The sequence below is a fragment of the Mytilus californianus genome, unplaced genomic scaffold, assembly GCF_021869535.1.
Source record: "Mytilus californianus isolate M0D057914Y unplaced genomic scaffold, xbMytCali1.0.p SCAF_7, whole genome shotgun sequence".
NCBI lineage: Eukaryota > Metazoa > Mollusca > Bivalvia > Mytilida > Mytilidae > Mytilus > Mytilus californianus.
Window position 1 is genome coordinate 90333084 of NW_026262723.1, and position 12850 is coordinate 90345933.

A 12850-nucleotide genomic window follows, 5' to 3' on the forward strand; every position below is an offset into this window, starting at 1 on the left:
CTATTTCATAATTGGTTAGATGTGCAATAAAAATATGTTAACGGCCATTTGATAAGTTCTATGGTTAAGTTGGATTGATTTTACACAATGGAACCTCTTAGAATCCAATATTTACTGTATAGGGAATCAATAGTACAAATGTCGAACAACGGAAAGAAAAAACAATTATATATTGTCACATTACAAAACAAATATGAACAGAACAAACATGGTTCATCATAAAGATTTGTAGTTAGTTTTGGGGATTTATCTTAAAACGTTGAAATGTTAAAACAATATAAAAGGTGAGATACATAAATGATATATTCTATATTGGTCATTTTCCTATTTTATATGAACCTAATTAAAGAAATTTTATTTATTATGTATTATATGTGTCACCCGGCTAATTTGGACTTGTATTTTTATTTTATCATATTATTTAGAAATTGAATTTTTAGAAAAACTTAGAAAGAAATTTACATGTCAAGACAAACTATGTGTTATCTTAATTAGTGACATTGGATGTTAAAAAAGTTGTGACAGATTTATTCATTTGTGAATTTGAAGTTACAGAAATTAAAATGAGAGACTTTAATGCGTAATTCATACTATAAGTAAAGGTGTGAAAAATAATGTAAAGGGAAAATGTAAGAGTAATTATAGTTATCTTTTATAGTAATCAATGTGAAAGCTGTCACTTATGGCTACAGGTTATGAAATGTCATTTTAATTAGAGTATTGCTACAATTTTGTCTGTTAATTGAGTATTGTCTGTTTTCAAATTTAGTATACATATTGGTTTTAAACTTTGTGAATTAAGAACATACAGACATAAAGATACAGTTAGAGTCATAATGTAATGCTGACATTGTGCATTGTTATTCTTTGGTTTGGAATTAAATGATAAAACGTGAATATTCGTTAGCTGCAAGAATTAGTTCCTGTCATGGTGTCTTCCCAGACTTATTACATTATGGAGCCTAAGCAAGCAGCAGCTCCTTTGTCACATATGACTTTAGATGAGAATGTCAGGGGTTTTTTATCTCTCTTTAAGCCTAAAATTGTAAAACAGCTTCAGGATTCCGTTCTAGTTTTACAACCAATTTAGTTTGATAAATATACAATATATGTACATCGTCGGAAAATATAAAATTTATTTGTACGAGCTTTAGCGAGTACAAATACATTTTATATTTCCGACAATGTACATATATTGTTTTTATCCTGCAACCAACATCCGGCACTTGAGCTTTAGTTGTTTAATTCCCAATCGTTGTCTCTGATTTTTCAAAGAAATCAACATAGTTTAAACGCGGACCGCGAAGAGGACCCCAAAATGAACTGTTATCCAGGAAGAAATATTCATATTACCGCTTGCTCAACAAGGAAGCGGGTAACAGGAGACTTTATTTGTACAAATAAAGCAAAAATTTATTTGTGTACCTGTTATTTGTACAATAGAGGGTTGATTGCAGGATAAAATGAATTATTAATGTGTTTAAAATTAGATATTTTTTTTCACTTTTTTGGTTTAAGACCCTATCATTGATGACGAGTTGTTTTATTTGTAAAGATGTCTTTTCATCAAATGTAATATGTACCTGATTTTTCTGAAAACACATTTTGACATGTTTGTCTGAATTTGAAACATTTTGGTTTATAATCCACCAAATATAAGTATGTCTTGCAGTTACCAGTTCTAGATGGTGTTATATTAAGAAGTTATTAAGACTGACATAACTTAATTTGTGTAAGTGTCTTTGTTTTATTAGTTTCAGTGACAAAGATAAAAATGCTAGACTTGAGGAACAGATGAAGCTTCACCACCTTCAACAGTTGATGAAAGAGTTTGTAAACCATAAGCCAGAGGGTGTAGTTATTCAGGAAGCATCAACTTATTTCCCACCAAAGGTGAAGGAACGGGCGCCGGGCATGATGAACCTCGAGGAATTCAAAACAACTGTGTCCAGAGTTTTAAAAACAAATGAATATGATGAATATTTGGAGAAATTATTTTTGAAGGTATAATCTGGGGATAAAAATAATCTTGCACATTAGATATTCATAGTCAAGTTGCTATGATATGCTGCTCCTTATAGCTATATTACAGAATTGTAAAGTAGAGTTTTAAAAAAAAATGAAACAGTAATTGCCAGTCCTTACTTTCATGTTCATATCTTGTAGCAAGATCTACATTGTTAGGGTAAGACATCTAGATTGGGAAATGTCATCATCAATGAAAGAATGAGTTCACATCTTTCAGCCAAACCAAGACAACACTTCCAGACTTTGTAGTAAAAGACTTTCATGTAATAAAAATAATTTAAGTAAGTTTTTGAATAACCAATCAAATCAAACCTTTTATGCCAATTTAGGCAGAAGGTTTTACTCATATATCTAGACCATCACAACTTATTTTTTGTATATTTCAATATCTGCATTGTATTTAGTACTTTTTAGTTATAACGATTATTTGGAATGAGCTTATATGAGTGATATATTTCTGTGTCCATAGTTTATTTATAAGAAACTGAATCAAAACAAGACTTACAATTTATTTGCAGCTTGATTCTACATGTGATGGGTATGTAGACTGGAATGAATTCTGTACATACCTACTGTTGTTGTACAGAGAAAATGATTACATGAGCACAAAAAGAGAGATTCCATTCCTGGCTGAGGCTAAAATTACACATGTCATTCACAATAGGGTAAGTCAAAATAACACGTCATTCAAAATAGGGTAAGTAAATATTACACATGTCTCTCACAATAGGTTTAGTCAATATTACACATGTCTCTATCAATAGGGTGTCAATAAAACACGTCTCTCACAGTAAGGTGAGTCAAAATTACATATGTCATTCAAAATAGGGTGAGTCAAAATTACACATGCCATTCACAATAGGGTGAGTCAAAATTACACGTCATTCACAAAAGGTTGAGTCAATATTACACGTCTCTCACAATAGGGTCAGTCAATATTACAAATGTCATTCACGATAGGGTCAGTTAGTATTACACATGTCTCTTACAATAGGGTTAGTCAATATTACACATGTCATTCACAATAGGGTCAGTCAGTATTACAAATGTCATTCACAATAGGGTGAGTCAATATTACACATGTCTCTCACAAAAGGTTGAGTCAATATTACACATGTCTCCCACAATAGGATGAGTCAAAATTACACCTGTCTCTCACAATATGGTGAGTCAATATTACACATGTCTCTCACAAAAGGTTGAGTCAATATTACACATGTCGTTCACAATAGGGTAAGTCAATATTACACATGTCTCACAATAGGGTGAGTCAATATTACACATGTCTCTCACAATAGGGTGAGTCAAAATTACACGTCATTCACAATAGGGTGAGTCAATATAACACATGTCTAACAATAGGGTGAGTCAATATTACACGTCTCTCACAATAGGTTTAGTCAAAATTACATATGTCTTTCACAACAGGGCAAGTCAATATTACACATGTCATTCACAATAGAGTGAGTCAATATTACATGTCTCTCACAATAGGGTGAGTCAATATTACACATGTCATTCACAATAGGGTGAGTCAAAATTACACATGTCATTCACAATAAGTTGAGTCAAAAATGCACTTGTTATTCACTATAGTTTGAGTCAAAAATACACATGTCATTCATAATAAAGTGAGTCAAAATTTCACATGTCATTCACAATGATGTGTGTTTAAACTACAAAATGTTTCTCTTAGAATAACCTTAGTTCTTTTGCTCTTAAAAGTGAATTCCCGATTTGTCAGCATGCATTTAATAGAAACACAACAGAGAAATAAAAAAGCTACAGTCCCATTGTTATCCACAAAGTATACTGTTTTGATCAAAGTTCATTGTTAAACTTTAAATTGCTTGCATAGTATGCTACCTGCTGATGTGTTAACATCAAGCCCATTGTCAATTTAAATATCCAGTAAATGTAATATACAAAAATTGGTTGCATAATCGCTGTGAATGATAAGCTGGCGTTTAAAAATGATTGGAAAAAAATTGATAATACTTTTGACAGTGAAAAACATCTAAGTACATAATTTTAGTATTTAATTGTATAATAAGTTTCTATTTATATGCAGTATTATAATAGTTCCTGGGTAGAAAGTTAATTTCACTCTAAGCTGAATAGAATAAACTTTAATTTGGTGCAACGAAATGCATTTTATATGTAACGTGTGCAAAATTAGGACATAACTAATTAACAAAACTGATAGGTAATTTTGAAAATTAGACATCAAATTCATTGGCTAAAAAAAGAATTAGATCTGAAGAAAAAGACAACACTTACCATATTGACATATAAAACAAATAGGTAAGGATTGTTGTATTCATTGTTTCACACAGGCAATGTTCTTGTGCAGTTAAACTAAGTTTTTTTAGTCAGATCAGATCTAATTATAGAACAATAATTTGTAATTCTAGAAAGAACTTTTATAGCAAAACAAAAACAGGATTCCAATACAAGTTTCAAGTTAACTTTCTTCATATGATTTTTTGGTGAAAAAATACTTTAATTTACTCATCAATAGAGCTCAACCTAGTGGCATGGAAAATATAACACATTACAAACCCAAAATACTTATATTCCAGCCACAGTCATTTTCTGTTTCATCATAACTTTCACAACTGCAAGGCTTCTGGATCACAAAATGTGAAACAATTCAAAAGAGAAAATTAAGCTAAAAACATTAAACAAAAGCACTAATAATAGATGGCAACCAACACGTCTATTGAACTACATCTCTCCTGGCTAAGTATTTTTAACTAACAGATAGTCCAAGTTAAATGTTTGCCATAAATTGTTGGTATTAGATGGGTCGAGATCATTTCTTGTACAGAAAATGACTGCTTATGAGATGGATAGTCATTTTTTAAAAGTGATAAATGTATGCTTTTGAATGATATAAGAATAAGAAGGTGTGGTATGATTGCCAATGAGACAACTCTACACCAGAGACCAAATGACATAAAAGTTTACAACTATAGGTCACTGTATAGTCTTCAACAATGAGCAAAACCCACACCGCATAGTCATCTTTAAAAGGCCTGATCTGACAAATGTTAAACAAATCAAACGAGAGCGGCCTGATTAATGTACAAAACAATGAATGAATAACAAATATGATATACAGCTACAAACGACAAGCACTGAATAACAGGCTCCTAACTTGGGACATGCACATACGGAATGTGATGAGGATAAACTAGTATGTTGGTGCCAAACCCTCCCCCTAACCTGGGACAGTTGTGTTACAGTACAACATAAGAACAGACTATAAAAATCAGTTGAAAAGGGCTTAACTCATCAGATTTTGAATGAGTCTTTTTCTTAGATTTTATTTGATATTGCAAGTTTCTGTATATTACCATTATATCACCAAGCAAGGATGATAATAATATTAACTAATAATTTCAGCAAGAAGTAACAACTAAGATGATCACAGTGGATAATCCAACAAGATATGTCTCATTTAGTAAGGTAAGAACCACAAGAGTATGCCTTTTTGTCCCAAGCGTGACACGTTTGGGGAACATAGAAATACCAAAAGTCTGTCCATCTGTGCATCTGTCCATCCGGTCTCGTTAGTGCTCTCACGTGAACAAATCTTGACAGATTTTTATAAAACTTGTATCATAGGTTTATATAAGCTATGTCTCGGACTATTTTCGAAAAATTAGTGCTGATTAATTATTTTTGAAAGAGTTATGCCCCTTGGAAATATTGATTTTATGGAAAATTGCCTTGTTAGCGCTCTCACATGTTCAATTTTTGCCAGATTTTTATCAAATTTATATCATAGGTTAACATCAGCAATGTCTTGGACAATTTTGAAAAATCAGTATGGATCAAATATTTGAAAAAGAGTTATGCCCCTTGGAAATAGTGATTATATCGGAAATTCATTGCATTTGGTCTTAAGCTTTCATTTTTCTAAGATAATTATAGAAATTTTAAAGAACAAAAAAAAAAAGAAGTTTTTTTATGCCCCCTCTGTATACAATACTTATTACCACAAAAGACAATTCAAGTTCGTATTTGGTGGTGTCACTTTTACCATTCTAGAGTTATGCCCTTTGCAAATGGAAAAAATTGTGCTGAATTTTTCATAACCGTTCTCTTACTTAAGTTTGCCTCAACCAAATGTTATGAAACTTAAACACAATGCTTCTTACCACAAAACTCAAATCAATTTGGGTGGCGTCACTTTTACCATTCTTGAGTTATGTCCCTTTAAAATGTTATATGCAAGTGGGGGCATTATCTGTGTCCCATGGACACATTCTCCATTCTTTGGTTATTGCCCTTGGAGAGATAAAATATGTGCAATGTGGGGAACATTGGAACTCTGTTCTTTTATTGCCTTTTATAGTAAGGTTAGTCCCACAACATATGTCTTATTAGTACAGTTAGTTCAAAAAATATGTCTAATTTAGTAAGGTAAGTCCCTCAAGATACATCTCATTTTGTAAGGTTGATTGATTGATTTGTTAGCTTAACGTTCAGTGGCAAATATTTCATGCATCTTCAGTAAGTAGTAAGGTAAGTCTTTAAAGACTATATCTGATTTAGTAAGGTAAGTCTAACAAGATATGTTCTATTAGTAAGGTTAGTCCTACAAAATTAGTTAAGGTTAGTCCTTCAAAATATATCCTTTACTGAAGTGGCTGCGTGATATTCTTGCTGATGAAGTCAGTATCAAAAACAAAATGCCATTATTCTATAAATATTTTGTCTTTGATTCAGCAGAGATTCATCATATTGATATAGTTTCTCTTTATACTCCTTTCATTTAATCATATAACAAAGTATTACATGGCATGTTAGGACCATATAAGTTAACACATTGCATGAGTGATGGCTACAAAGACCTAGCTCCTTAGATAATGAAGAGTAAATTGGACAAAGTTTTTGTTCTGGAATTAAATAAATATCTATACCAATTACAGAAATGATAAGGCCTAGGATATGACCTTTGTTTAAACCTTAAATTTAATTCAGATTAGTTAGCAAGAATAAACATTGTATGTCTCCAGACTAAATTGTGTAAATATTTGTACTTTTAAAAATTAAATACAACCACAACATTTATACATTTATTAATTTAATATCGTGGTTAAAAATTTAATTTCATATTAATATCACACCAAGAAAAAAAATGATTGGATTAAAGTTATGTATTGGTTAATTGTGTTAGCTGAATCACTCCTTGTATTCATGTAATAGTTAATGGTTTCATTAATTAAGATTATGCAGCAGTTAAAATTAAACAATGTATTCTATGTTGACATGCTGGGTTCAATAACTGTACCCTATAACCCAGCGTGGAGGAGAATAGACGTATTTAATGTGATATTTTATAAATCTTTATTAGTTTCTTGTTAATGGAGGTAAAGTTATTGATAAACTATGGTTCATTAAAGTAAAATTACTACGGTATGTCCAACATGAAAAAAAGTATGACAGAAATCGTTGATTATAAACAATTATCCTTTTAATTGAGTTGTCAGATACTGTACAAACAGGCATAAATATGGATTTTTTTTATACAAAAGGCAAATGATTAGCGATGAAAAAATCTGCAAATAATAGTTGCTTTGCAAAAGTTAACAAGTTTATATCTTAACATTATTTACTTTAATGCATGGCCAGTGTACCTGACATGAAGCTAATTAACTCATTGTATCTCCCTTCATCCATTATTTTTTCATAGTATATCTTCTTCTTTTCTGGTTCTTCTAGTTCTTTTTCTCATACAACCTTATCTGTGCCTAAAATTTTGATCCTTTGACATTGAATTATGATATTATATTAAGACAATGTGTCACATATCATGACCCCTCACCTCATATCATAAATTGTTAGATATTTCTAAAACAGTTAAGATCCTTACTCATTTACCATATGTGTTATTATTATTTGCCATAGAAATACTTTTCCAGTACTAAAATGTTATTTCTATCCTTCCAGGATGTTACTTATATACATGCTATAGATGAAGAGAAGACATACGTTTTAGTCCATTAAAACAGTTACACATAGTTAATGATTTGATATATTTGAGTGTTGTTTGTAATAATTCATGAAACATTTTAATATTCAATTGAAATGTAAAATGAAATACATGTATTATGACCAACAACTCCCAAGAGAGTGTATGGTGATTCTCTGACTTATAGATAAAACTGGGAGGGAGATCTGCCACTTCAGAGGTTGTATTTCCATAAATAACCTCACAATATTTTGATTCTATAAATAGATTGTTTGTTTTGTTTACAGGAAGGAGTGATCAACATATGGCATCCACATATGAGTTATCCCGAAAAACATGTTGTCATGATGGATGAAAGTACAGAACAGTCCAATCAAAAACGTCGTTACAAAACTTGGATAACAGATGCTGTATACATGCCAAACTGTAACAAGATTGCTATAGCAACAACTAGTCGAGACATCAGATTCTATGATTGTTCTACAAATCAGTATTATTTAGAATTTCATTTACATGGTAAGGAATGACAAGATTACTTGTAGGTATTCATGATTGACTAGTAATCTGATTGTTCTACTTGTATTGTATGAAGTATTAGAGTGCACCCAGTCATTGAATGAAATATTAATAGAATGCAACCAGTCATTTTAAAATAGTTGGATTCGAGTGGAACTTGGCTACTCTATGATACTTTTGTGTCAGCATTTTTTTTCTTTCTTTAACATACAATGTCATCTTGTATATATTGGTTATAGAAAAATATAAAATAATTTACATCTTGTTTGGGATGAACAACTGATCTGAATCATTGACAGCCTTTGTTAATAATACCAGTAACATATTAAAAGTATAATGCATGTTCATGTGACTGTCCCAAGTCGTAAACCTCATCAGTGGTTCTCTTTAAATATGTCTTAATGTTGTTATCCTTTAAGAGACTGTGTTGGTGTTAAATCTTTGATAGATTGATATATTTACTCACAGCTTTTCTAGATCTTGGTGATTTACAGTATGGCATATTGTCATGAATTTATACAGTATTATTTTTAACTTTTACACCTTAAGCAAAAATTACATCCTTAAATTTACTGACAACAACTAGAGCAGTTGAGACAAAGTGTTTAAGGGAACCCACAGTCTGCACCAAAATCTTTCCAACTACTAGTTTGAAGACTAATGTTCCAACATTTTCCTTATTTGTCTAAACAAAGTTTTGCAAAAACTTACTAGTCCGAATGAAATTTTACTAGTCTGGGGCATGGGAGACTGGAACCCCATTTTTTAGCTATATATGTACATGTATAGATAGTAGGGATGTCAAATCGGTGAAGATTTACTAATCGATTACTCGTTGGATTTACCAAGCGATACTCGAGTACTCGCTCAGTAAAACATTTACAAAATAGAAACACAAAATTTTACCATTTTATGTATTGTAGGTTGTTTGTTGTCTTATGATCGTAAAACCTTCAACATTATTACCTAGGACTAGATAAGAGTCCAAGGAATTTAATACCATAATCAATAGCTCATTTACTACATATACTAATTATGTAAACTGGTTATAAAATCAAGTAATTAATTGATATCTTTAGAAAAATTATTTCCCAAACAACATTATTTGGAAACCGTAAAAAAACACATTTAATGAACAACAAAGGGGTGATAATTATAACTTACTGATGCCATTAATCCTTTTCTGAGGGTTGATACAGGGTGCAACGAATTTGTTCTAATTAAAAAATATTGTCTTGTCACTTTTCTGGGACGTAGCGATTTTACAAATTTGTTAGGTAACTAACAGTCCTGCTGATGAAAATATATGCTCTGTCGGTACAGAGGTGGGGGAGTGACTAAGATTAGCTAAAAGTGTCAGCCTTGGAAAAATGCTCTTGTTCATATATCCTACATATATACCTATGTTTTCAGGAATTTTAAGTGACAGTTAAACACAAACATTCGAATCATATTCTAATTAATTTTGAATAATATATAAAGTCCCATGAAGTGCTCTCAATAAAATTTATTTTGTTTAAACTTAAGAAAGCAACAGCATTCTAACAGGAAACCGATTAGTCGAGTATCATTTTGGTAATCGATACTCGATACTACCGAGCGATACTCGAGTACTCGAGTACTCGTTGACATCCCTAATAGATAGTTTAAACAATTGAAAAAAAAACATTTTCAGCAACTGATTTGCATTGAAAGTTACTATTGGTTTGTTATATTTTCAGCTATGACAGATGTAGCTAGTTGTTTAGATTATTGGTATGATCATAAGGTATGTCTCTCAAAATTATTATTTTCTGGAAAACAATTTTAATCTTTTGATGTTAGTTACTTCGGCAATTTCAAACATCCCTGGAAAGGAGAAATTGGCTAAGAATAAGAGAAATTAAATTTATCAGATAAGGAATATTTAAATATTTATCTGAAATGAGCTACAAAAGATTTTTGTCTATTAGAAAATCACTTTTCAATAAATAAATATGATGACTTTAATGACTATATTTTAGTTCCCTAACAGTCCCTCGTTGTTACTGGTTGGAGTAGACTCTGGTGCAATACATCTGCTATACTTCCAAAGACCTGTCACCAGACTGTTTGCCTCTCAAAATAAGAGTGAAAGTGGAGTAGTCAGGGTTCCATGGAATGTAAGTATACTGTCAATTACAAAAATCAAATGTATTTCCTGGATACAGTCTAACCAGTCTTGTGTGGTCTTTATATAGAAGTCATCATTTACACTACATTAAAATTGATTCCAAATGTATATATTTTTTTTTATTATAAAATAGAAATGTGGTATGATTGCCAATGAGACAGCTATACATAAAGATCAATGCTCAAAGATGTGGACAAATACGGGTCAACATAAGGCCTTCAACAATGATCAGAAAACCATACCTGTACAGTAAATTAAGGTGACCGTAGATTACCAATGTTCAAATCTCATAAATCGATTAAGAAAAAAAATCAAGGTAACAAAAAAAAAACTGATGTTATTGCATGAACTCCTAAGGGATGGAGACCGGGTGTTAGCTATAAATGGTGTCATCCTGGTTTGCCCACATTTAATTGCAGGTTTATAAAAACATAGGGTGTTTTGTTGTTTTAACAATTATAGTTTATTTCTGAATTATAGTCATATTTTTACCTTTATTTTACCTGTAAAATTTTATAAAAGATACTTAAGTTTGCTATTAAATCAAGGAAAATGTGCAAAGATATTTTATAAATTTACTAGAGAATTGTATTGAAATTGACAAATATTAAAAAAAAATTTTTTTTTATTAGTTTGACAAATTATTGACATTTTTTTAAAATTGCTCGTACAAAATTATGTAAAAATTAAATATCGAAACTTGAGAATAAATAAATGTTATTTAAAATTCTTTTTACTTATTTTTTTTATTTTAAGAAATATTTTGTTCTGAAATTTACACCTAAGCTGTTAGTAATTTCACACACAGTTCAGTAGCACAATACTGCATTTATAAAGAAGCTTGCCCATTGCCTAGAGTCCCATAACTGAACTTGCTAAATCAGCAATAGAAAATGCCAAAAAAAAGGAAATGTGGACACTGTAAATTAATTTGACATTGGAAATAAAAAAATGGGAAAATTACATGCCCAGCATTGCCTTAACAATAAATTATGAGAATTATTAAATATAAATTTCAAATCCTTTACTTCATTATTTATCAAAGAGATATGTTGACAGGGTATCATTTCTTTGTGTTAATTGTTAAACCTAGATATAAAGATTATTAACATACATAAACTGACTTGGAATACAGGCCAGTGTTTCATTTAAATTGGACAGAATGGTTTAACACTAGTAATTTTAGGGACCCTTTATAGCTTGTTGTTCGGTGTGAGCCAAGGATCTGTGTTGAAGACCGTACTTTGACCTATAATGGTTTACTTTTATAGATTTTGACTTGGATGGAGAGTTGTCTCATTGGCACTCATACCACATCTTCTTTTATCTAATAACTCTAGAACGGTAAAAGTGACACTAAAATTCAAACTTGATCTGTATTTTGTGGCAATTAGCATTGTGTATAAGTTTCATAACATTTGGTTGAGGCGAACTAAAATTAGAGAACGGAAACGAAAAATTCAGTAGTTTAATGTTTATAAAGGGGCATAACTCAAGAACGGTAAAAGTGACGCCAACCAATTTCGAACTTGATCTGTATTATGTGGTAATAAGCATTGTGTATACGTTTCATAACATTTGGTTGAGGCAAACTAAAGTTAGAAAACAGAAACGAAAAATTGAGCAATTTTCCATTTGTAAAGGGACATAACTCTAGAACGGTTATAGTGACGCCACCATTCAGAATTCAAACTCGATCTGTGTTTTGTGGTAATAAGCATTGTGTATAAGTTTCATAACATTTGGTTGAGGCAAACTAAAGTTAGAGAATGTAAACCAACTTTGGGACGTACAGACGGACGTACAGACGGACAAGGGTAAAACTTAATGCCCCCTCCGCCAAGGCGGGGCATAGTAGCGGAGGAGGCATAACAAAAGGCCATTTCTTATAAAACTACAGCCCATATCACTCTGAAACTTGCAGCAATGTTTCTCTTACACATAGTACTTATTGCATAAAAAAAATCTCATTTTGCACCATGGACCTCATCTGGACTCAAAATATCATGGCTGGTCACATATAGTGCCCCATATTACTTATGTTTACCATAGTGCCTTATTTATGCATGCATGTTTAAATTTGATTCATAAATAATATAAATTATGTTTGCAATAAAAGAAAATTTTATCATATGTTGGTGTATTTACATCATAATTATTTAGAAACTGAT

At 31.1% G+C, this 12850-nt stretch overlaps 1 protein-coding gene across 10 annotated transcripts in view; it reads left to right on the forward strand.

Moving 5' to 3' along the window:
• Positions 1-12850, forward strand: part of LOC127708648 (WD repeat-containing protein 49-like) — a 71699-nt gene that overhangs the window by 38620 nt on the left and 20229 nt on the right. For 5 of the 10 annotated variants that reach the window (XM_052213696.1, XM_052213697.1, XM_052213695.1 and 2 more), the window contains 6 exons: positions 1755-2004; positions 2547-2693; positions 5437-5499; positions 8299-8527; positions 10249-10295; positions 10531-10668. In XM_052213696.1, the coding sequence (XP_052069656.1) occupies positions 1755-2004; positions 2547-2693; positions 5437-5499; positions 8299-8527; positions 10249-10295; positions 10531-10668 (874 nt within the window). The other 5 variants (XM_052213704.1, XM_052213699.1, XM_052213701.1 and 2 more) reach the window with 5 other exon arrangements.